This window comes from Carettochelys insculpta, chromosome 1, assembly GCF_033958435.1.
Source record: "Carettochelys insculpta isolate YL-2023 chromosome 1, ASM3395843v1, whole genome shotgun sequence".
NCBI classification, from domain to species: Eukaryota; Metazoa; Chordata; order Testudines; family Carettochelyidae; genus Carettochelys; species Carettochelys insculpta.
In genome coordinates this window covers 238,015,778-238,041,515 of record NC_134137.1, presented here as the reverse complement: position 1 = coordinate 238,041,515, position 25,738 = coordinate 238,015,778, and the positions used below count along the sequence as shown (strand labels likewise).

General features: G+C 43.6%; 1 protein-coding gene across 2 annotated transcripts in view; it reads left to right on the top strand.

Annotated features, from left to right (window-relative positions):
- Nucleotides 1-25,738, top strand: part of CCND2 (cyclin D2) — a 60,216-nt gene that overhangs the window by 16,513 nt on the left and 17,965 nt on the right. For both annotated transcript variants that reach the window (XM_075003006.1, XM_075002999.1), the window contains exon 5: nucleotides 1,496-1,644. In XM_075003006.1, the coding sequence (XP_074859107.1) occupies nucleotides 1,496-1,644 (149 nt within the window). The remainder of the gene's footprint in view (nucleotides 1-1,495; nucleotides 1,645-25,738) is intronic.

Genomic DNA, 25,738 nt, shown 5'->3' with positions numbered 1-25,738 from the left:
TATTCCATTTGCTTCAGTGGAGTCACTTCAGTTATAAGTTGGTTCCCCTAAGATCCTTGTGTGTAGCTTTGGAAACCTGGAGTCAGGAATCATGGTGCTATTCTTGGTGTCTTTGTGTCTTACTGCAGAACTGTTGGTGAATTATTTAATGGCTCAGTGCCTCAGCTTTGCCATGTGTAAAATGGGATAAAGCAGTAGTTACTTGCCATTCAGGAGTTTTGGGAGACATGGTTCTCTAATATTTGTAGAGTGCACTGAGCTCTCAGAGAGAAAGCGCTGTGCACTTTGTAGAACATATTTGGTATGAAATTGGTGGCCTTCTGATGACAACTTTCCCTTGTTCAATAATTCTCTGTGTTCCAGATAGAACCTGAGACGATTCCATGTCATAATCTCACTCTTCCTCTCTCAGGAAGTCTGTCTGATGTATAAAGAATTCTTGAAAGAATTTTTAGAAAATTGTTTTGCTAGTGAGCTAAAGGTATCAGGAATGTTAGCTTGGGTTTCCTTGATTTTGCTAGAAGGCTCATTGGAGGCCTCAAATAGTCACCAAGGGCTTTTGCACCCCTTAATTGTAAAGGTGTGACAGACTGGATGGTGGGAGGGGCAAAGCGATGAATTTAAACAAAGGCTTCTTTTGTCCAGAATATCACTACATATTTAAATTAAGTATGTATTTAGTGAAAACAGGCTTAAATAGTCTTGGCTAAAAGCCTCTCCCCTCTCAATTCCCAGGTTTCAGTTCCCTTTGATTTCAAATGCCCACAAGTTCTCCTGTTGTACAGAGAATTCCAGGCTATAGGAGACCTGAATTGTAATATAAAAATAAGTAGAAATCTCCTAATTTCTCTTTTCTTATACTAAGAGGAAGGAGAGGAAGAAATATTTAGGCCTTTTTATCCGTTGTAAGTAGACTTTTATTGGTAAATAGTGGCAAACATCACTTTCACCTCAAAAATATTTCCATTGATAATAATCATAATTTGCAAATAATGTAGTAAGAAAAATACTTTTTGCAAACTTTGATTTAAAGATATTTATTTTGTATATTTTGACATGTGATGTTGACAGCTTGTGTTTTAATTATTATAAAATTTGAACTTCTTGAGTCTGTATGTCTTTTGTCATTAAATAATTGTCTGACTCTTTCCTCCCAAATAATTTTCTGCAACTGAAAATTAGAAAGGGAGGGGGAATGAATAAAACCTATAACTATGCACAACTGAAAATTTAGATAAAAATAGGAATCTTTAAAATACTGTTGAAATTATTTTTAAAAATTGAATTCTTCCAAGACTAATCAAAAGGAAGAAAAAATGGGCACAAACAGAATTTCTTTTTTCTTTTGCAGGTCACCTATAAGCCTCATCTATCTGCATTAGCCGCTCTGGCTCAGTCAGAGCAGAAAGGACTTCAGTATTTCTGGCTGGTAGTCTCTATGTCTTACAGCTTTGCTAGCCTGTGCTTGGAATAATTCTTGGGTCCGTTTCTGCAGATTTTAACTTCGCCATGTATCCACCATCAATGATAGCAACTGGAAGTGTGGGAGCAGCCATCTGTGGCCTTCAGCTTGATGATGGGGAAAGTTCACTCTCTGGTGATAGCCTAACAGAACTCCTGGCCAAGATCACAAACACAGATGTGGTGAGTATTCTAAAAATGTTGTTTCTTTGCTGAAAAAACTATGGAAAGTATGATTGGCATAATTTGCTTGAACCTGCAGCCCATGGGAGTTCCAGATGCTGAGGGCTTGCAGGCCTGAGCTCGTACACCTCATCACAAAGCTGCAGTTGAAACCTCACAGTTGGCACATGCCAGCAGACTTGGGTAAGGGGCTGTTTAATTGTGGTGTTAAGTGTAGGGTCTCAGCACTCAGGCTTCAGACCAAGCACAAACATCTCCCCCATAATAAATGGCCCTTTAGCCTGATCTCAGCTCATCTGGCATGGGCCCACCACAGACATCGAACTGCAGTGTACACATACTTTAAGTAATTCTTTACCTGGCTTTTCTGCAGTTGCACCAGGGTGTATTTGTGTGTGTTTGCTGGAGAGAGGAAGTGGGTGCAACATGGGGGCATCTGGCAGTCCCTGCTAGTGTCTCTTGGAATGCTAGTTACACCAAAGGGAGTATGAAGCGGCCTTGGGTCCACCCCCCGTCAATAGTGGCCAGCTGAGCAGGCCTGTCACAAAAGGGTGTGCATCCTGTATCCTTATGTGATGATGAAGTAGCCAGACAGAAGACATTTGGTTCTCCTGAGATCACCCTAGGAATGCAGTTTTCCATTTACCACACCAGGGACCAGTGAAAGACTGGTGAATGCTTTGCCTGTGTTTGCAATCATTGGATGGCATTTGTTAGTTTGAGCCTTCATTGATGCACCTTATTAAAGGTCCTTGATTTCAGGTCTTCATGCACTGTGTACAGTATATCCAAATAATGAAATCAATGCACCTTTTGTTCCATTTACTATAAATTCCAGTCACTGATGACACTTTGTAGGTTATTAGAAAAATCTCAGAAATAATGCAGAGGAATCTGACGGTTGTTTGATGGTCTACATGAGATGATTTTGGTGGTCTCAGGTCGGCTTCTACTGAGCATGTCACCTAAACAAAACCCGGCATTCTTGTGGGTAGATTCAGGTGAGATTTCAAGGACTGTGAAAGGGTAGCTGAGAATGTCCTACTCCGTTGTCCCTAGAGTGGGTGTCCCATAAGTTCTTGGTTGAGCTGTACTGTGGGAATCTTCATTGCTGGTTTCCAAGGTGCACCCTGTCTGTGGATAAACATTGAAGTTTCACCTTTAGAACTGTTAATCGAGAATGTTTCACCAGCACACAGAAGTGGGCCCTGGCTTCTGACAAAATGACACTCTTCTACCATAAGCCCATGTGTTTACAGTGTGCCAGCCTCAACATGTATTAACTATAAATTGTTGTGTTTCTCTTATGTCGCAAAAAGAACATTCTGTGCATTTTGGATGTGTTATTGTCTCAGAAAAGTCCTGCTATTTTTTCACCAGCAAATCAAAGTCTTTACATTTCATTTCTGATTTCCACGAATGGTTCAGTTTTGAAGAAAAAAAAACAACAAAAAAGGCAGAATTTTACATTTGTTCCCGTATCTCATTGGATTAATGTGAAATTTGAGCTTCTTTTGGTTGGAAACCACTTTGCACAAAAGAGGCAACACTTTGAATTTCACGCGCTTTTAATTTGAAAGTAGTTGTCAACATTTCACACATTCAGTTTCTGGGTCTAATAATGAAATGAAAACCAGTGTCTCTTTTGTGTACATACCTACTATAGACACATGTAGGACAAGACACTGCGTGTGAGGTATACTGCAGTATGCAGTCGGATAATGCAGTTAGGGAAATCCCATATATTATCTAGGCTGTATGGCCTGGTAAAAGTGGAAAATAATGATCACATAATGCTGCTTTACTGGTGAGGGATACCCATAAACTTTATCATTTGGTGGAGGAGCAATGGGAGGCACGCCGCACTCTTGGCATGGGGCTGGGGGGATGAAAGGGCATTCAGAAATCTTTGCATGAGAGGTGGGATATGGGAGTTGCAGGTGGTCCCTGAGACAGAGGGTGGGAGGGTCCTACCCCAGAAGCTTGTGAGGGCAGTGGAGAAACCAGAGGAATGCCTGGTATGGGCAGTGAGCTTGACCTACACCAGCTGCAAAGTATGTACTCACTTGGTAATGGTGCTGAAAAAGTAGTATCAGAGGGGAAGTAAAACATGCTACCACAAACTGTAATGATTTGGGATTAGGATAAAACCTTCGTGCAGCGTGCAGTATCTCATATCAACCTACTGTGGGGCTTTTGCTGCTTCCATTCAAGTATCTGACAAAGCTGGCAGATAGAATATTGGACTCCGAATCTGATCAGCTGTTGTAAATCCTGTGCTCTTTGTGAGGCTTACAGTAACATTTTTGTACTTCTCCCGTCTTCATTTGTATTTGTACAGAGTGGTCATTTTTAGGATTAGGGTTAGGTCGTGTCTGATAACATTTCCTGTAATGTCTTTGTGCATCCTTTGCCAGGGAGAAGGAAACCTTTTAAGCATTTAGGGGGAGCTTTTGTAAAGTAGGCACCTGGCTCCCGTAGACATTGACGGGGAAGACAGAGTGCTTCCTTGTGCCTTGAAAAATCTCACTGTCCTATTTCAGACATGCTTTCCATGGGACCAGAACCAAATGCAGCTTAGTAGCCATCAAACTCTGTACCTTAGAGCTGGAGTCTGTCAGAGTTCAGAGCTGTTTTCCCTGGTGACACTTAGTGGAAGGGAGGCTTCAGGCTGCTCCCAGGGCCATCACAAGACTACATCTTCAGTGTCACTGAACTCCACGTAGGCTCTTGATATTGTTTCCATAGTAATGGATGTTCGTCAGAAGGGAGAAAGAGCCCAGGACATATTGCTGATGTGTCTGCAGGTCCTGGTAACGGGAGATGGGTTTGTTTTTGAGTGAGTCTGTTTTTGATTCTCAAATGAGCTCTGTGTTGGGCAGTTGCTCATCTGCTCTAAGGTTTCCTGAGCTCAGGATGTCATGGGAATCCGTTCCATCGTTCCTTATGTTTAGCATGGAGGGGAACTTTGGGTTGCAGTGGCATCAGTATGCTGACAATATTCAGCACTGTGTCTCCTTTTCATCTGTCCCAGACGTTGCAGACCAAGCGTCTAGCCAAGATTGTGGCTTGGAGGAGTGCTAGTTGGCTAAAGCTCATTCTGAATAGGACAGAGGTGACGCTAGTAGAACGGGAGAGATGTTGGTAGGAGCATATAGAGGGTGTATCTGTTCCCTAGAAGGATGAGCAATCAGTACTCACCATGTAGGGTTAGCAAGTTTTGCATTTGTAGAATCTTTATCTCCTTCTGGATTCCTACGTATTAGGAAAGAGTATGTTTTTCACTTTTGCTAGCAAAGAGATAGCTATCATTTTTCTCTGACATAGCCCTTACTTTAGTAATCTTACTAGTCACCTCCAGGTTGGATTCTTGCAGTTCACGCTGCCCTTGGAGAACAATTAGAAACCCAATTAGTTCTGTCTATACTGCTATATAATTTTGATTTCTTTTCAGATGTAATTCAAAGTACTGGCATTTCACCTAGAAAGTCCTACTTGACTCAGGATCCCGGCTGCCTTAGAGACTGAATCTCCCCATGTGCTGTTTTGCTAGCCAGTGAAAGGGCACAATGAAGTGTCTTTTTCTGTGGAATTTCCTTTCCCTGTAGTTGCGCAGAGCCCAAATTAATTGATTTTCAGGGCATGTTGCAGGATGTACCCAAAACCAAGCCTGAGAGTAAAGGGAAAGCTTATATTTCTTTGGTAGCTTAAAGAGATTCTGTGCCTTCTTTTCAGTTGACATTCTCAGTGTATGTTTTAATGCATATGGTTCTTACTGTAGAGGGGGCTGGCAGTGCCACCTGTTATTAAAATTACCTGGCATTCCCTGTTATAAGAGCCTATTTTTAATTTCTTATAAAATTGCCAAACTTAACCATTTGGGCTGAAATTTTCCCATGATATGGACTGCTGCAGGCCAGGCTGGGTCCAGTCCTGGCTCCTGCAATGAGAGTAGGGAGATCATCTCTCCTGTGTTGTTATTGATCAGACCCGGACACCTTCCCCCAGCCCCAACTCATTATTCCGGTCCCAGGTAGTGTTGAAGAAGCTGCCTGATTCAAATGCATGGGGGGACAATAACCAGAACTGCAGAGCACAGAGACGTTTATTGGGACAAGGAGCCTGCAGGGGAGATAGGGACTGAAGGCCAGCAGTGGAGGTGAGAGAAATTGGACTGCAAGTTGGGGCAGGAGAAGACTGAGATAGGCTGGGCAAGGAATCAAGGGCTAGGAATCAAGTAAGAAGCTGGAGCTGGAAACAGAGGGAGACTGGGACAAGGAGCTGTGGATAGACACCAAGACTGGATATAGGGGGAGGAGTAACAGGAGGTGAGGGAGAGAGGATGAGGATCCAGCAAGGAGGGAAGAGGGACTGATTAGTCAAGGAGACTGGGATATTTCAGGGAATGGTGGAGAGAAACTGACTGAGAATCTGGAGGAGTGAGACAGGGACTTGGACGAGAAGGTCGATGGGTGGAGACTGGGAGTGAAAAGATGAGGCAAATGGGACTGGGATGAGAGTCCATGGGTGGGAAAGAGGCAGGAATGGGGTATTGTTGTAGGGAATGGGACAGAAGGGATCTGGGAGAACTGGGCAGAAGAGGTTATGGCTGGTAGAGAAGGCTACTGTCTGAAATGGATCCCAGTTTTTCTGAGTGTCACAGTTCCTCAGAAAATATCCATGAACTCCACTGGCAGTGACTCTCACTGCACTCTGTAGAAAATGATGGCCTGCTTTAGCAGTGGGTTTCAGCCAGTGTGTAGTGAGAACTGTCTCAGTGTGCTGCAGAAATTTCATTAGTTTCCCCTCGCCTCAGTTCTTTGCAGAGCTGGGGGGTGGAATTTCACAGCACGCTTGGGTGATGCACCAGCTGGGGTTCAAGCAGCAAGATTGCCTGATTTCCAACTAGCATGGGGTAGATCAGTTTCCCCTTGCAGCCGCTTTGCGGAGAGGGTGTGCTGTGGAATTGCTTGTTTCATTGAAGTGTGCCGTGTTACTGAAAAGGTTGGGAACCACTGTACTATAGTGTCAGTTACTCTGCTAGCTCGAGTAGGGGAAGGATAGCTCAGTGTTTTGAACATTGGTCTCATAAACCCAGTGCTGTGAGTTCAGCCCTTAAGGGGGCCATTTAAGGGTCCGGGGCAAATAGATTAAAAAAAAAAAAACCCCGAGTGATGGGTCCTGCTATGAAGGCAGGCAGCTAGACTCCATGACCTTTCAAGGTGCCTTCCAGCTGTGAGATCTATGTGAGTGGCAGGGGCCTGTGCAGTGGGCCTAAAAGTCACAAATCTGCTGATGAGTCATAGGTAGGGTTGGAAGGAACCTCATGAAGTCCTGCCCCTTTTTTTGAAGCAGGACTGTGTAAACCTAGAGCAACCCTGATAGGCCTTTATCCAGCTGTCTCTTAGAAACCTGCAACAATGGGGACTCCATAACCCCCTTGGATGTTTATATCTGGCATTAATAAATTTCCCTCACTGCAGATGTAGCCTATTACTTGTCCTGCTTTCAGTGGCCATGGAGACTAGCTGATCACAGTTTTCTGTATAATACCCCTTAACATGTTTGAAAACTCTAGTTAGCTCCTCCCTCAGTCTTCTTTTCTCAAGGCTAAATAGGTCCTTTTTTTATATCTTTTCTCATAAGCCAGATTTTCTAAACCATTTGTCATTTTTGTTGCTCTTGTTTTGTTGCTCATGTCCACATCTTTTCATATAGTGTGCCATCCTGAGCTGCCCACCTATTCCGCATGAGTACTCACAAGTGAGGCAGTACAATTGCCTCCTGTGTTACATAGGACAGTTCTATTGATACACCACAAAAAGATGCTAGCTTTTTCCCCAACCGCATTGCATTGTTGATTTATGTTTAATTTGTGATCCATTGTAACCCCCGGATGCTTTTCAGTAGTACTAACACCTACCCAGACACTCTCCATTGCATATTTGTGCATTTGATTTTGCTTTCATAAGCATTTTACAGTTGTCGTTGTTGAATTTCGTTTTGTTGATTTCAGAACAATTTTCCTCATTTGCTAAGATTGTTTTGAATTCTAACCCTGTCTGCCAAAGCACTTCCAACCTCCGCTGCCCCAGGTTGGGGTTATCCACAGATGTTATCAGTATACTTTCCAGTCAGTTATCCGGGTCATTAACAGGAGATATAGAATAGTGCCATACTCAGGACTGAGCCCTGCAGGATCAGACTAGATATGCTCTCAGAGGTTACAGCAAACTGCTGATAATTGTTCTGTATCAGCTTTCAACTACTTGTGCACCCATCTTTTAGTAATTTCACCTAGACCACATTTCCTGACTTTTTTATGAGAATAACATGTGGTATTGTGTCCAAAGCCCCGCTAATATAGAAATGCATCACATCTGCTGTTTCTCCCCTGTCCACGAGGTCGCTGAAGGAGGGAAGAAGGAAATTAGGTTGATTTGGCATGATTTCTTCTTGACAAATTCATGCTGACTGTTGATGTATAATAAGCCTGTTATCCCATAGGGGTTGTGTACAGATTGACTGATAAAAAATTTACTATCTTTGCATTTTTCATGGGTTGATACCAGGCTGCATTAGTAGAGGGTATAGACTACTGTAATGTCCTGAAATAGGCAGAGTTAAAGTTGTGCATACAACCATAGTTTCACTCACAGTTCCTGATTTGTGCTCATTTATGCCTTTAACTGCAATATTACAGTAACTTCAGCTTTTCTGTTTGAAGTGGCCTGCTTTTTAAATGGCAAAGGGAAAAATCTAGGAATTTTAGGCTCAAGAATCATCATGATAACGTGAAAGACCCTTCTTATAGTGGAAGTTCTTTGGGGCAGAAATAGTGTTTCTGTTTTATGTTTGTACAGCACCTAACATAGTGGTGTAGCCATCCATGACTATGTCTCCTTGGCAGTATGATAAATTAAATAGATAATAATTAATATCCTGCAGAAGTTACAGGCTGTGCAGATTAAGAATCACCTCTCTCCCCCGCCAACCCACAGCTCCCCCTTCAGAAGCCTGCAGAGCACCTGAGGGGAGGGGAAGAAAGGTGCAGCAGCAGAATTAGAACTAATCCCATTCATGTTCTCTGTGCAGCAAGATGATGGATTCTGTTAACCTGTGCAAAGATTAACATGGGTCTGTTTATATTGCAGTTGGCTTCACAAGTGCGGTTAGTAAAACTGACTGTCTAACCTTCATTGAGGACTAGCCATCCTGAACATATCAGACTTTAGGTATGGCCATTTTTGAGATTGTAAGAGCAGAGAAGCTTCTTACAATTTTCTTAACAGGGAAATACATTTTTTTTAACTCTTGCAGAACTCAGAAATTGTCAAACTGGTTTTGCTTTAGCTGTAAAAGAAATTCACTCAGATAAAGTGTGAAGAATTTCAGCTCCAGAGTTAGAAGTGTGTGAAACCAGAGCATTATAATGAAAGGCTGATGTAGCCATAACTATAATGAACTCTCCTAGGCTTCTGGTGTAGTGTATGAGGATGCTTCCTGTTCACAAGGAAAAACTACACCAGAACTGCATACATGCAAATGCCAAAATCACTGCTCTTCACTATAAGAGCAGAATATGGCATGTTGAGCACTAATATTTTGAATGGACATTTCATTACACTTTAGGCCAAAATATGTTATTAACAGAGATTTTTTTCTAAAACAGAGAGCCCAGTATTGGTATACTGGTCAGGCGTAAATCTGGAATAGCTCCAGGGACTTCATGGGAGTTTCTCTGGATTTTCGCTGGCATAAGTGTGATCAGAACCTGACCCAGTAGCTGTTATATTACATAGTGGCACACTGTACCAATATCATTTGATAAAGATTATTTGCTAAATGTGGACGTACAACATCTGGCAAAAAATACAATGCAGTGTGAAGGAACTGTGACCTTCACACTCTGAGGGAATAATTGAGCAGTGTGAGAGCTGAGCCTTATTGCTCCTTCTGGCGACCAAAATAAATAGCAGGCCCATATAATTATGAGAAGTTGAGAAGCCTGGCAGTTTTATGAGTAGCAAAATTGCCATTGTGTGGTACAGTGTTTTTTTCCAAAACAGACGATAATAGAAAGTGCTCTTACATAGCTGTGTGTGATGTTATAAGATTGCGGGCCTCTACTGTGATCTAATTTTCTTCAAGATTTGCAGGAAAGACCAGCATGCTGGGTGGATGGTGGGTGCTTCAGACTTTTGAAAGCCTATCTCTGAAATGTCACCATGGTAGTTGCTGGGTGCTGAAACTCTGGACTGTTTGGTGGGTTCTGAGCCCTTCCGAAAGTGGTTTTGAGCTGTTCAGAAAAGCTGGCCAATAGTAAAAGAACATCTCTGCTGTAGATATCATAAATACTCTCTTCTTGCCTTTCCTGAAACATCCTACGTTAAATCTGCCAAAGGCACAATTCTTCACACAGAACCTTGCAAATATCTGGATCTAACTAGATTTTTTTTTCTTTTTGGTTCACATTATAAAATGATGGAATACGCATTGGCAGTCTCTCTAGAATGGCTAGTATTTGAGCATTGTTCTTAAGGCACATACATGCATCATTTATTCCCTCTTTTGTAGGGTTTGGGACCTGTGGTTTTGGAACCCTGGAACAGGGCTTGCTGTGTCCTATCCCGCCTTATTTGTTGCAAGCTGCATTTTGTATGCAAGGAAACAACAGACAAAATAGCCTCAAAAGAAAGGAAGAATGAGATAGTTTCCTAAGTTGTCTTTGCCTGAGTTGGCAGCTGCTCTAGCTCATTCAGCTTTTTGTTCTGCAGTGAGTGCTGTGCGTGTGTAGTAACAATGGGGTGATGCAGTTACACTGTAGGCTAATAGTGGAGTTCCGTCAAATCTATTCATAAATACAGAGAAGGGTGCAGTGCTGTGAAAGCGAGCCAGCTTGCAGAGGAAGTAAGGCCTCCAAGTAATGAGCTCTCCATCACAAACATAGCTGTCAGAGCTCATGGACTGCTGATAGACTACGATCATCTGCTTGGAGGCTTGCCCCGACCTGCACCACTGCAGATGTGTGACCTGTTCAAATTGACAGAAGACATTGATAATGGGTAGCAAAGATTCCCCCTCATATAAACACACTGCCCTAGTTTAACTAGTGTAACACAACATGATTATTGTATATTTTCTGGGAATCCAATTTTTGTAAACTCTGACATTATTATCCATATTATTCTTGTTTGTTATTTAATATGCACTTCTGTCATATGAAGGTCTCAAAGTATTTTACTACCCTTACAGGACTACTGTCAAGTTGAAATCTTAATTTAGCTTTTAAAATGAATAAGTTGAGGTGGGATATATGCCCATGATTTCTCCCTGCCTATGTTTTGGTTTGGTTTGGTTTGGTTTTGGCTTTACATTAATGTTTTCCTAAAATCAGGTTTTCTCCTCTGTTGGTTATGAAGGACCCACTGAAACAACTGGAGAAACTTCCCATAGTAGAAAAACAGTGGAACAGAATATAAATAAAATGTTGTTAAATGAACTAAGAAAACTGAAAAATCAGAGGGGAAAAATTAGCTTTACCACTTTGCTTTCAGTTATAGTCATCTGAGGCAGTCTTGGTAACAGTCAGTAAAAAATTCTGGCAGAAAAGTGATTTTATTTATTTATTTTGCATGGAGCGGTCTTGCTGGCAGCTTCATGCTAATGAGCAGTCTCGCAATTGCAAATGGCTGCTTATTAGTGTAATCACATGGCCAATTAGCATAGACGTGCGCGAGATCTTGCTGCTGGCAGAGGGTGCTGCCAGCAGTAAAGAGGACATGTAGATGTGCCTCTGCTGGCAAAAAATCCCCTCTGTTGCAAACCCCTTATGCCAGAACAGGCTTTCAGAAGTCCTAAGCACCCACCATCCCAGCCTACTGATCTTTCCTGTAACAGGTATGATTGGCTGGTGACAGAGGGGGTTCATGGCAGCAAAGGCAAGTCTACCCAGCCTTTTTACTGCTGAATAGTAACAGAGAGGGAGCCGTGTCAGTCTATATACTATCAAAACAAAAAAGCAGTCAAGTGGCACTTTAAAGACGAACAAAATAATTTATTAGGTGAGCTTTCGTGGGACAGACCCGCTTCTTCAGACCACAGCCATACCAGAACAGACTCAATATTTAAGGCACAGAGAACCAAAAACAGTAATCAAGGCTGACAAATCAGAAAAAAATTATCAAGGGGAGCAAATCAGAGAGCCGAGGGGCGGGGGGGAGGGAGAGTCAAGAATTAGATTAAGCCAAGTATGCAAAAGAGCCCCTACAGTGTCCCAGAAAATTTGCATCCCGGTTCAAACCACATGTTAATGTGTCAAATTTGAATATGAAAGAGAGTTCAGCAGTTTCTCTTTCCAAAGCAGACTGAAAATTCTTCTTCAATAAGATGCAGACTCTTAAGTCATTAACAGAATGGCCCACTCCATTAAAATGTAGACTAAGTCTACATTAAAATGTAGACTAACTGGTTTGTGGATCAGGAACGTTTCGATGTCTGTTTTGTGCCCATTAACTCTTTGTCTGAGAGAGTTTGAAGTCTGTCCAATATACAAAGGTCCCGAGTAGCAGCAGGGAGTTCCTGAGGAACAACGATTCCTCAGCTCTCATCCCCTATTACCCTTCCTCTACTTAAGATACATTGATGACATCTTTATGATTTGGACCCATGGTATAGAGACTCTAGAAGAATTCCACAGAGACTTTAACAATCTGCACCCCACCATCAACTTATGCCTCGATTACTCCATGCAAGAGATATATTTCCTGGACATTACAGTGCAAATCAAGGATGACCTGATCGGTACCACGCTGTACCAGAAACCCACTGATCGCTATACTTACTTACACGCTTCTAGCTTCCATCCTGTACACATAACTAGATCCATTGTTTACAGTCAAGCCGTTAGATACAATCACATTTGCTCTGATCCAACTGACAGAGACCAAAAACTAAAAGATCTCTACCAATATTCATAAACTTGAATTACCCACCAGGAGAAATAAAAAAACAAATCAACAGGGCCAGACGAATACCCAGAGACCAGCTACTCCAAGATAGGCCCAAAAAAGCCAAGAACGGAACACCACTGGTCATCACCTACAGCCTCCAACTCAAACCACTGCAATGCATTATTAAAGACCTACAACCTATCCTTAATCAGGATGCCACACTCCAGAAGTCCCTAGGTGACAGGCCTGTTCTCTCCTACAGACAACCTCCCAACCTTATGAGGATTCTAACCAAGAGCCACAGTCTGTACCGCAGGAATACCAGTCCTGGGACTTTTCCTTGCAACAAAGCCCACTGCCAGCTTTGTCCACATATCTATTCTGGCGATACCATCACTGGACCTAACCAACTTATTCACAGAATCACGGGCACCTTCTCATGTTCCTCAACTAACATCATATATGCCATCATGTGCCAACAAAGCCCAGATGCTTTGTATATTGGATAGACTTCAAACTCTCTCAGACAAAGAGTTAATGGGCACAAAACAGACATCAAAACATTCCTGATCCACAAACTAGTTAGTCTACATTTTAATGTAGTGGGCCATTCTGTTAATGACTTAAGAGTTTGCGTCTTACTGAAGAAGAATTTTCAGTCTACTTTGGAAAGAGAAACTGCTGAACCCTCTTTCATATTCAAATTCGACACATTAACACGTGGTTTGAACTGGGATGCAAATTTTCTGGGACACGAAAGGGGCTCTTTTGCATACCTGGCTTAACCTAATTCTTGACTCTCCCACCCCGGCCCGTCTGCTCTCTGATTTGCTCCCCTTAATAATTTTTTTCTGATTTGTCAACCTTGATTACTGTTTTTAGTTCTCTTTGCCTTAAATATTGAGTCTGTTCTGGTCTGGCTGTGGTCTGAAGAAGTGTGTCTGTCCCATGAAAGCTCATCACCTGATAGATTATTTTGTTAGTCTTTAAAGTGCTACTTGACTGCTTTTTTTTTTTTTTAACTGCCGGTAGCAGCTTCTGCCAGCTGCAAGATCTCGCAAAGCTATGCTAATTAGCCACATGATTATGCTAATGAGTGGCCATTTGCTCATTAGCATGAAGCTGCCAGCAATCCCCCTCTGTGGAGACCCAAGCCTTTAAGTATAATCATGTCTGATTAATTAATCTACCCAGGCTACACCCCTGTGGGAGAGTAAAATAGCTGGATAAACTGGAGAATACAAGCATGCTTTGCAGCCAGAATTCATCACCAGTGAGAGCAATAAAAGAATCATCTTTCTGTTTATAAACTGAATAAGTTTGATCTGGAATCAGTAAGACACTAACGACTCGAAACACAGGATGGCATTTCTACCTTGTCACTTTTCAAGCCATTGAGTTGTATAGACAGTAGTGTCTCAGAGTTAGAAACCAGTATACCACACATCCATTCCCCAATTCAGGAAAGCATCTCTGTGCTGGTAGCACATGCGTAAGTTCCATACGATTAGTCAGGTGCTTATGTGTTGTCAGGAACTGGGGTCCAAATGTGGAGCGTGTGGGAATCCAGACTTTTTTTGTCCTTAGCAGTGTGGATCATGTGTTCTGTGCTGGAATTTATGCAAATCCTTATTCCTGAATGCATGAGTAGTTACATTCCTGTGCTTTCAAAGCAAACTGTAAATGACAGGAGACCAGTACTGTTACACCAATCACTGACTGAACCCTCTCACATTAGTTACATATCTTCTCTCACGTGAAAGAAACAGTTCTCCTGTTTCCCTGCTCAGGTTTTTCTTTCTTTAATATTTAAAAAGAAGCTCCCTAATATTAAGACAACCAGGGACATTTGAATAGTCATCAGCTAGGCTAACAGTCCTCTTTTTCAAGCACCAGCAAATATTTAAAAAACACTTTTTTTTTTGCACAGAAGTGTCCTGAGAATTTTTTAGTGTTCCAGGCTGCTGAATTTTATCAGTCAGCAGAGCATCCAGACTTTGCATTTAAGCTTTTGAGCTTTGGCATCAGCTGTGAAGTTATGGTGTAAACCAGTGGTTCTTAACCTGGGGTGCACGCACCCCCGTGTGTGATGCCCTTTCTGGGGATGCAAGACATGCTCGATGTTTCAGAAGGCAAATCATCAAAAACACAAATTAAGCGCAGGCATGTAAGTGCAACTACTTTGTTTCATCAAACCTACATTTGAATTCAGTTAGCTACTAACTGTGAGCACGTCAGTTACAGTTACTTCTTCCACAGCAAAACTCTGCAACATTTCTGGGGAGTACTTACATATATTTTTATGCCTACTGTGCTATTATTTGTGGTGGGTAATAACAGAAAACTATTTTACATACATTTAATATGCATTTAAAAGTGGATAGGCCACCCCATCTCCATATTTGATTTTTGATAAGGGGTACGAGAACATATTTTGAGAGCCAAAGGGGTGCAGGCCACAGTGAAGTTTAAAAACCCCTGGTGTAAACAAAGGCATGTGTAATTATAGCCCCACTCTTTTCGATCATTTCCTTAAAACATAACAAAAACAAAAAAACATTCTAACATGTTCATCAGCTAGTTATGCAGGACAAAAATTATGGTTTGCTTGCAGATGTTTGATTTGTAAGCAGTTCAAAAATAAAATGATTCATTTAGTGGTACTATAGATTGGGTGCAAGCATTTTTATCACCACTGTCTAAATCTGCTCTAAGCTCTAGACCAGCATCTCTTAAACTGTGTTCCATGAACAACTCGCATGTGTGCCACAAGCGTCTGACACTTTTTTGATATCATACACTGAGGGGTGCTGGTTGAACCTCTTTAATCTGGAGCTCTCTTGTCTGGCAACCTCCATAATCTAGCATGATTTGAGATAGCTGGACGACCACTTACCATGGGTGTGTCCCAGTTTCCCGTAGTCCCATAAAGTTTGTTTGCAGCCACGAGTCCTGGTTCTCCGTGTCCTGTGCTGTTATTTAGCTCTGATTTACCTCTAAATGTCTTCTAAGAGCCCAGTAAGCAGTAGACATATTGCTAATGCCACTAGACAATATTTACCACTCCTGATCCAGCAAATTCTCTCATCTGGCACCAGTCAAATCTGGAGGGTGCCATATTAGAGAGGTTCAAACCAGATACAATGTTATTTCTTCATTGCTATGATACCTGATTTTGCTGTGTGTGTTGCTGTTCGGGTGTGGTTTTTCTTTTCTTTTTTTGGTCTGACAACAATTTTTTTCGAAGAAGAGTTTCACAGGTGTTCTGCATGAAAAATATTATTGTTTGGTGGTCCGTGGTCTCAAAAAATTTAAGAAACACTACTGTAAATTCTTTTATGTTAGTGACATCTCTTTCAAGTGATCTTATGTAGTCAGACCAAAATTATTTGCTTAGAAGAGGTTAAGTAGAGCAGAATTGTATTCAAAGCATTTAGGGATATTTTGTGATTGGTTCTTGATTCGGTGTGTTGCCTGGTGAGGTTGGTGTTTAATAGGTTTTCATTGTACCCACATGAGCATATAATATGAGACATTGTTACAGCAATAGACACATTTTCTGGGTCGGTTTTAGACAGTGCTCCATAGAATGTCATCTACTCGCATTGTGCCTCTTTCATACCCCCGGGTGTATTCATTCGCTATTTGATAGGCAAACCAAAATGGTTCTGAGGTGCAGATCAATTTTCATGAAGGACGGATTTTCCTCTAAACCTCCACTTTGGTATTTAAAAAAATTCAGGCTGCAAATCTTGCTGGGACAAGTTTTCCTCTGGCATTTCCACTCCCATTGTAGTATGTGCAAGGATATAAGAAAATTAAAATAAAAAATGCTCAAGGGGACAAATGGCACAGAGGAGTTGGAAAGCGGATATTTTTTACCATCAAGAACGCAGTCATGCAAAATACTAAGATCCCTCAGTTTGAAGTCAATGGGCCCTACTGGCGGTAGGGACCTCCCAGATGGTGCTCAGGACCTGCAGATTTGGGTCCTAAGTGTTAATAGAGATCCACACTGGTTCAGTAGTGGCCAAACGTTTTTGAGTGTTTGCCCATGTTCTTTCTATTGTAGGTGTGTGCGCTCACCACATGCATTGGTGCCAAAAGTTGTCCCTTAGTGGATTCCATAGAGGACCAGTTTTGGCACCCTCAGGAGCAACACTCATATATGCCAGTATAAGGGGCGCCATCGCCCACCTCCACCCAGTTCCTTTGTACACTGGTGACAGTGCTGGAACATCTTGTTTCCACAAGCTTTCCTATCTTTCCTGTGTCTAGTAGTGACTTTGTTGTACATAGCTGTTTAATGTTCCCTGAGTTTAGAAATGGTTAGTCCTGTAGAGGATCTAGCCTAAGGATGGGCATGCTCTGATCCCCAGGCTTCAAACCTTGTGACTGTTGCAAAAAACATATGCCAGTCAGTGATCCCTGTAGAAGCTGTCTAAAGTGTCTAGGAAAGGGGTGGGCAAACTTTTTGGCCTGAGGGCCATATGGGTGCAGAAGTTATCTAGAGGGCTGGGTAGGGAAGGTTGACAAAGGCTGTGGCTCCCCAAACACTCAGGGCCTGGCCCCTGCCCCTATTCACTCACCATGCTCTCCACCCTTTGACTGCCCCCCCCCGATCCCCATCCTCTATCCAAACCCCTGATCCCACTCCTTGACTACCCCCCAGGAGCTCCTGCCCCCTTTCCAACTTCCTCTGCTACCTGGCTCCAGGACCCCACTTCCTATCCAATCCTCCATGCTATCTGCCCCCTGATCACGTCATTTAGAGAGCATTGGGGCTGAATTTGCAGAGGTCAATGGGAGGTTTAGATACCACATTGCTAGGTGCAGACATCTTCATAGAAGTCATGGAAACATTCTTAAGTTAACATGCATTAACTTATTGCTGAAGTGTTAAATAAATGAATAGGGAATAGCACAAGACCTTTTCAAATGCTTAAATCTTGATTCTAGGTTATGATGCCTGGAAATTCAGAACCTGAACTACTTCTTTGAGTGGTTGCTTAGGTCCATTCCAAGTAGGGTGTGCGTGGGTGCATGGCCACTCACCAGAAGCTTTTTGCCCTAGTCAGTAGCCATAGGGTCAGTGCGGTGCCCCCTGCAGTGATGCTGATATGCTGACCAATATATTCATTGCCCAGCCTCCCCCCCGCCATGCTCAGTTCCTTCTCCCCACGATGCCGGTCATTGGAGCTCTTGCTTTCTCTCCTCAGTTCTTTAGCTAGTAGCCTTATTGTAGTGTAAATAGTTCTTGAAGAAGCATAAATAGTTTTAGTACTTGATAGTTAGTCTTAGTGTTTAACTAGTAGCTGGGGCTTTCCATCTCCCTTGGTGCTTCAGCACTGGGGAACGCCTGGCTCCCCAGGCTTGAAGACTTGTTCAAAGTGCGGCAAACATATGCCCAAAAGTGACCCCATTCAGCCTGTTTGATTTGCTGGGGGAAAGGACACTTGCGTGATCGCTGTCCAATTTTTGTAAGGCCTTTAAGCCCAGAACTTTGAAAGATAGGGCCCAATGCCTTAAAGTCCTCTTAATGGAGGCAGCTCATGAGCCTCAAGAGTCTCCAGCAAGAGCGGAGAGTGGAGTCTCCTCGGTGCAAAGTGCACCAGTACCATCAACCACAGTGCCGCCTAAGGACTCCCAGTATCGAGAGCAAGAGCAGGCACCGGCACCTTCTTGGCACCATAGGAGTCAATCTCTAGTACCGATGAAGAGGAGGAGGTACAAGAGGCATTGCTTGCCAAAGTCAAAGCAGGGCAACCTCAAGTCCAAGGCTCTGGCGTGCACTGCCAAAGGGCAGGAGGCGCATCTGTGGAAGCCGGTGCAGAGCGGGAGCCCACAGGCGCTGGAGTTGCCCTCAACACCAGAGGTATTTCGAGTGGCACAAGGAATTCTGCAGATTACGGTGCCAGGTCCTTCTCCATCTATGGATGACAGGTGCCGTAGCACTGAAACAGAGTGATTGGGGCTCATGGACATGACACCAGTGCGAACCCCTGCACTCATGTGGACACCGGCACCGACACTGTGTTCGGTGCTGAACACTCTGGTGCCAACCAAGCAGGTTGTGGGCCAGTTTCAGGTGCCCTATACTCTGGCACTGGCACCGTCCTCGGCATGCATGACATTGGTGCTGACTCCAGTGGCCCCCGTGGTCATCTGCTTATGAATCAGTGTCGGAGTTGGACTCCTTTTACTCGAGCTCCAGACAGCAAGAGCTCGAGAAGGTCACACCATAGCCATCACAGGCACCGTAGTCATCACTCGGATGATACGGGTTGGCCACCAGCTTTTTAGGCAACTCAACAGTGGCCTTTCTGGACCCCGTGGGCATTTCATGAGGCGCAGGGCCAGGCTGTTGGAGTGCCTTTAATGGTGCCAGGAGCCCCACCGATTCTGAGCTGGGCACCGTTGGTGTCACTGTGTGTCCCACCACCAGAACAAAGACAGGAAGCAGCTGTCATCATGGAGCCACCTGCTTCTACTTCGTCAGCATCGAACTCGGCACCGCCGTTGGCACCGACCTCGGCACCATTGTTGGCGCCGTCGCCACGGAACTGGATCACTTCAGTCCTGGCACCATCCATAATTGTACCTCCGGTGCCAATGGGGCAGGCACCAACCCAGGCACCGGCACTGACTCAAGTGCAGGGAGTGGTCACGGTGCTGTTTGTACCACCTGTGGCAGGGTTTTATAACCAGCCAGTGCCTATGCCAGCTTTGCCTACAGTGCCCCCGGTTTGCTTATAATTTCTATGGGGGGCCAAGTGCCTGAACAAGTCACTACTGCCCTTCCCCTCCAAATGGAGGTGTAAGGGCTATGATCTTCTTTCTCCCTGAATATCAACAGCTCTTTATGAGAGTGGTCCAAAACTTGGGGGTCCAAGCAGAGGAGGACCGGGGTGAAATGGACCCTGTCACGGACATTTTGTCCTCCGCAGGCCCCACCAGGGTGGCTCTGCCCATAATCCAAACAATTGCCAGTATGGATAAAATGATCTGGCAGACCCCTGCTTCCTCCCTTCCTATGGCCCATATGAATGAGAAACGGTACTTTGTCCCATCCCAGGGCAATGAACATTTGTTCATGCACCCCCCGCCTAACTCCCTAGTAGTGGACACTGCTAACCATAGAGAGCACTCAAGATTCACCCAGAAGGGGCATTGATCGTCTTGGTAGCACCAGCATGGGCCTGTCAGCACTGGTACTCGACCCTCCTGCACCTGTCGATCCGCAAGCCGATGACATTTCCAATCTGGCTGGACATGCTGATGCAGCAGGAGAGGAGTCTGCAACATCCCAATCTCTAGTCACTGCTCTTCACAGAGTGGATGCTCCGTGACTGAGGGACCAGGACCTGGCCTGTTCGGATCCCATAATGGAAGTATTGTTAAATTGTGGAAAACCCTCCACAAGGGTGACTTCCTGGGCTAAGTGGAAAAGGTTTTTGGTGTGGGTGTCTCACAGAGGGCTATTTCCCTCACAAGCCCCCATCCCATTATCTTAGATTACCTATGGGGTCTGGTACAGGAGGGCTTGTCCCTCTCCTTGGTTAGGGTGCACTTAGCTGCTGTCTCAGCCTTTCACCTGGGTCATGGAACATCTGTGTTTTCAGAACCCGTGGTCAAAAGGTTTCTGAAAGGTTTAGAAAAAATCAAGCCCCAGGTTTGGGCACCACTGCCCCCGTGGGATCTCAGTTTGGTGTTAGGCAAGCTTATGGGGGCCCTTTGAACCCTTGGCAACCTGATCCCTACTGTTTGTGACTTACGAAACAGCATTTTTGGTGGCAGTCGCCTCAGCCAGGAGGGTATCTGAGTTGAGGGCACTTTTAGTGGATCCCTTGTACACGGTGTTTCACAAGGATAAGGTTAGGCTGAGACCTCATCCTGTGTTTTTACCCAAGGTGGTCTCTGTGTTTCATGTTAACCAAGACATTTCCCTGCTGGTATTTTACCTCAGAGCCATGCATCCCCGTGGGACCAATGGTTACATACCTTGGACATTAGAAGGGCGCTGGCCTTCTATACGGCTAGGCCCAGGCCCTTTAGAAGAACACAGCAACTCTTTGGGGCAGTTGCTGATAGGATGAAGGGCCTTCCGGTCTCCTCCCAGCAGATTTCCTCCTGGATAGGGATGTGCGTCAAGGAGTATTACAAGCTCATGGGGTTTCCTCCCCCTCCGGTTAGGGCACACTCCACAAGAGCGCAGGCATCGTCTGTGGCATATTCGGTGCAGGTGCCTATCCAGGACATCTGTAGGGTGGCCACCTGGTCCTCGGTTCATATGTTTACGGCACATTGCGCTTTGACATAGCACTCACGGGAAGACACTGCGGTGGGCAAGGCTGTCCTGCATTCCGTTCGGGGCTCCGACCCCACCTCCTCGGCATTGGCTTGTATTCACCCTGCTTGGAATGCACATGAGCAATCACTCGAAGAAGAAAAGATAGTTACCTGTTCTGTAACTGGTGTTTTTCAAGATATGTTGCTCATGTTGATTCCAAAACCCTCCTGCCTTCCCCACTGTCGCAGTAGCTGGCAAGAAGGAACTGAGGTGGGGGAATGGGGGTATGTGTGTGTGGATGGTGCATATATTGGTCGCCATATCGGCGCCAATCCAGGGGGCACTGCACCAACCCTATGGCTACTGGCTAGGGCAAAAAGCTTCTGGCGATTGGGCCTGCACCAGCGCACACCCAACTTTGAATGGACATGAACAACACATCTGAAAGAACACCAGTTACAGAACAGGTAACTGTCTTTTTTTATGTTGAATAACTCAAATCTCAACATGCTACAATGTATTTCTCCTGCTGTTTGTTTTATCCCTGTGACTTTTGATCGCTTTTCAAATATTACTTTCTGCGAAGCACAACAGTTTATCTGGAATTAACTGCCCAAGGACTATAAAGTTTCACACAAAAAGTTAAGTGCTCTTTTCTTCAGCACATGCTATAATGACTATAAAACTGGGGAATGGAAAGTACCTCAACTATTTTAATAGTTTAAACTACTAGACCAGAGAGAAAAATGAGGAAGTTTGATCCATGTGACACATGACTTAACAACTCTTCTAAAAAAACAACCAAAACAAACCACAGAATATTTGTCCCTAATGGTCACAGTCACTAAATCTTACAAAGGAATTATTACACTGAACTGGACCATTACTGTAGTATAATATAGTGTTGTTTTTAAAGGAAATCTCTCACCTTATATTTTTATTTCCTTTTAATTTGTAGAGCAGCACTCTGTTCTGCTGGGTGCTGTAAGTAGTAAAAGTGCAACAGTTAAAAAAAATCTAGAAGTAAATTACATATAAACATAGCAAAGGAACACCAAACTTTGCAAAATACATTGTGCATCATTGGAAACCTGGTTACTGACCTGCTGTGTTTTTAATTCTGTAAGTAGTAACTTTGGATAGGAGCAGAGTCCAAATGAAAGGGTGAAAGAAGCAGCAGTTTCACCCACAAACCAAGCCCACTCCTTTGATACACCAAAATGAGATGCATCAGTAGATTGTTGCAGATTTTTGTAGTATGTTCATTCTTTTTTTTCTCTCTTAGTAGTTAATATCCCATGGACATGAACAGTAGCAATTCACACTTCTCAGGGCTGTTATTTCAGGCTCTGCACAATCAGGCAGACAGTCCTTTTAGCCATAAGGTTTCAGTCTGTGAACTTGAATATGTCTTCTCACCCATAAGTGCCAGTGATTTAGAATGAGTTTCAGTGGTATACTTCAACTGAGTTTGTAGTGTTAAGCAGCTGGATTCCAGTGGTGAATCTGCCCTCCCCCCCTCCGCTTTTTTTTTTTTAAGTAAACACTTTGTTTCTGCAATACAGAATGACAGCCTCCAAAATGAAGTCCCAGCCTTGCAAATTGCCACCAGGTGGCCAGGTTCAGCTCTGGCTGTGTTCTTTATAGATATGAATACATAAAAATTACTATTTTGATTAGTCAATTATACTGAAGTTGTATCATTCTATAGGCCTTGTCTTACGGATTTCATTGATGAATTATTGTGGTTAAACCAATCTTCTGTCCACACCCCATATCCAGCAACACAAACATCCACCTTATTGTGGGCCCCTGTATAGTATAAAGAGCCACGCTCACATGCTGCAGTCCAGATTCCAACCTGAAGTATATTGTAGGTTTCAGCTAGAGGTGGAAAAAGCACCCGAGAAAGTTATTTGAGTAAAAGTGCAGCTGCTTTCACTTCTGGATATTCAAGTACAGTAAAGATGTGACGTGTCAATGTGTTTGCTTTTACTCAAGTAGTTTTCCAGAGGGACACCGGTGACTTTTACTTATGTATGCTCCCTTCTCCCCACCAAGCAACTGCAGTTTTGCTCAAGTCACTTTCTGGGTACTTTTTCTGCATCTGGTTTCATCTACAAAACGAGGACAGAGGTCCTGTATTAAGTGCTTTGAGATTCTCAGGTCATCCACACACAACGAAATTAAGTTGAGACACAGCCACCCCAGTAATTATGTTGATTTTGCATGTCAGTGCTACACTCTGTGGCTATGTCTACATTAGAAGCATCAGTCTACAGAAGTTAGTCAGGAGAGATGTTCCAACAAAACTTCTGTCAACAGATTTTGTCTATGCATAAAAGCAGATTGATCTTTTGATCCTCTTTATCACCAAAAGTGCCCTCCCGAGCATCTACATGGCTTTTTTGTCGACAGTTTCTGTCAACAGAATGCATTTTCTATATAGAGGCTCCATGAGTTTTGTCTACAAAATCCCAGTTTTGTCTGCAAAATTCTCTGGGGTAGACGTAGCCTTTGTGTCAGTGGTACATGTCCTCACTGATAGCTCTTGCAGAGAGCAGTGCACATGGAGTAGCAGTTCCACTGTGCAACTCGCCACAATGTAGTGCAGTGTGTTTTGGGAAGGGTTAGCAGTGCATCGGGGGGCAAATGAGTGGTGCACAAGTGACTGGGCAGTTTTTTCCATGGTGTCATTCCATCAGCATTTCTTTTAAAAAGCTCTGCCAACCCATGTATCTCTACAAGAATTATGGATCCTACGCTGCTCTGCTCTTCAGTATTGTGACAAGCCTTACAACCACAACGTGGCTGATCCTGAAGTATTTCCAGAGCCATGAGATGGAGTATGATGACTCCTTGCAGGCTGCCTGGCCCTGCTTCATGAAAAGAAATGGTTCAAGGTGGCACTCACAGAACAGCTGCACACAGTGGATTGCCATTTCTGGGCCCGAGGCTCAAGCCCTGACTGGTGGGATTGCATCTTTATGCAGTGTCTGCAGAGCGTTCAGATGCCTAAGGCCACATTCCTGGAACTGTCCTCCAGGACTGCGACACCAAAATGAGAGCTGCCCTCATTGTGGAGAATTGACTTGTGATCACTATGTGGAAGTTTTCAGTGCCAGGTTGCTATTGATCAATCTGAAATCAACTTCATCATGAATAACCGTGGGCTCAGCGCCCATTGGTGTCTGATGCCTCTCTCACTATTTCCTTCCATCATTCCCTGTCCAGTGCAGAGTGGCTTAGTTTCTGTAGACTAGCTCCACACCAATCTACTACATCATCTACCAAGCGTCTGTGGGGTCTGCCTCTCCTATTCAAACCGTCCATTATGCCAAATACCAGGATCTTGACTTTTCATTTATCATTCATACTGCAGATATGCCCAAATAGTTGTAGCTTACGTTTTATAACCTTCTGCAGCCGGTTCTCTTTCAGCTGTATCTTTCTATGTAGTTCCTCATTGGTGACCTACTTGCACCCATCCTGTTCTCAGAATCTTTCTGTAACAACTCCTTTTGAATGCCAATATTCTTCCATTGGAATCTTTCATTATCACCCATGTCTCACATATACAACATGCTGCTGAATACACACATTTTCAGGACACTCAGCTTCATTCTTAAGCTAATTGCTTTGCTTTTCCAGATCTTGTCCACCGCCTTCAAACTTGCTCTTGCTTTCGCTATTCTTGTCACTATTTCTTTCTTACAGTCTAGGTCATACATTATGTTGCTCCCCAGATATGTGAACTTCTCTACATTTTATAATTCAATACCATTGACACTAATCTTCCTTCCTATTTCCTTATCTCCAAATAACATTGTTTTTGTTTTATCGATGTTCATAATCAGTCCATACCGCTTCCCTTCTTCATTTAACACCTGCAGCGTTTTCGCTGACTTCTCTTCTTCCTCAATAACTATATCATCCGCGAACCTTAAGTTGTTAATCCTTTTCCCATGCATGGATACCCCTTCTATCTCTTCCTTGATCTTGTCCATCGCTTTCTTCAGATGTGCGATGAAGATACTTGGTGATATTGGATCTCCTTGTTTCGTACCTCTATTTGTTTTAAACCAACTTCCCAACTCCCCCCGTGTTCTCACCACAGCCTCTGCATTGTCATTGATATCCTTCAACCACCGTATCAGTCAGCTATACACTCCGTGTGACTCTGACACCGCCCAAGTCACTTTCTGATCTATACTGTCAAATGAATCGATGAAGCAAGCATATACGTTCTTGTTCTTTCGTCGAGCTTTTTGCGCTGTCAGTCTTAATGCCAGTATCTGCTGTCTGGTACTTCTATCTTTTCTCAACCCTGCTTGCTCATCTGCTAGATATTCTTCTATCTGCGATCTTAGTCTCTCAGTCAGTATCACCATCAACACCTGGTCTAGATGACTCATTAGGGCAGTTGTTCTGTAGTTCTTGCACTCCAGTGTACTTCCTTTCTTGGGTATTGACACTAGCACAGATCGTGTCCATTCCTTAGGTGCCTTCCCTTCTTTCCGTGCTATATTACATAGTTGGTGTATTTCCTGAATCATGCTTTCTCCACCATATTTGATCATCTCTCCCGTGATCTTATCATTTCCAGGGCTCTTGTTGTTCTTTAGTTGTTTCACTTAATTTTATATTTCCTCCTTCAAAGTATCGGTCTCGCTCTGGATGCTTGGTAGAGATATCTCTTTCAGTTCTTCAGTCAGTCTTTCTGAGACATTTGGGTCTAACTGTGTGCTGTATAGATCCGTGCAATATCTTGTCCATCGCTGCACAATCTTTTCCCTTTTCATGAGCACTTCCTTGTTTTCATCTTTGATCGCCATCTGCTTCGGTTGCCATT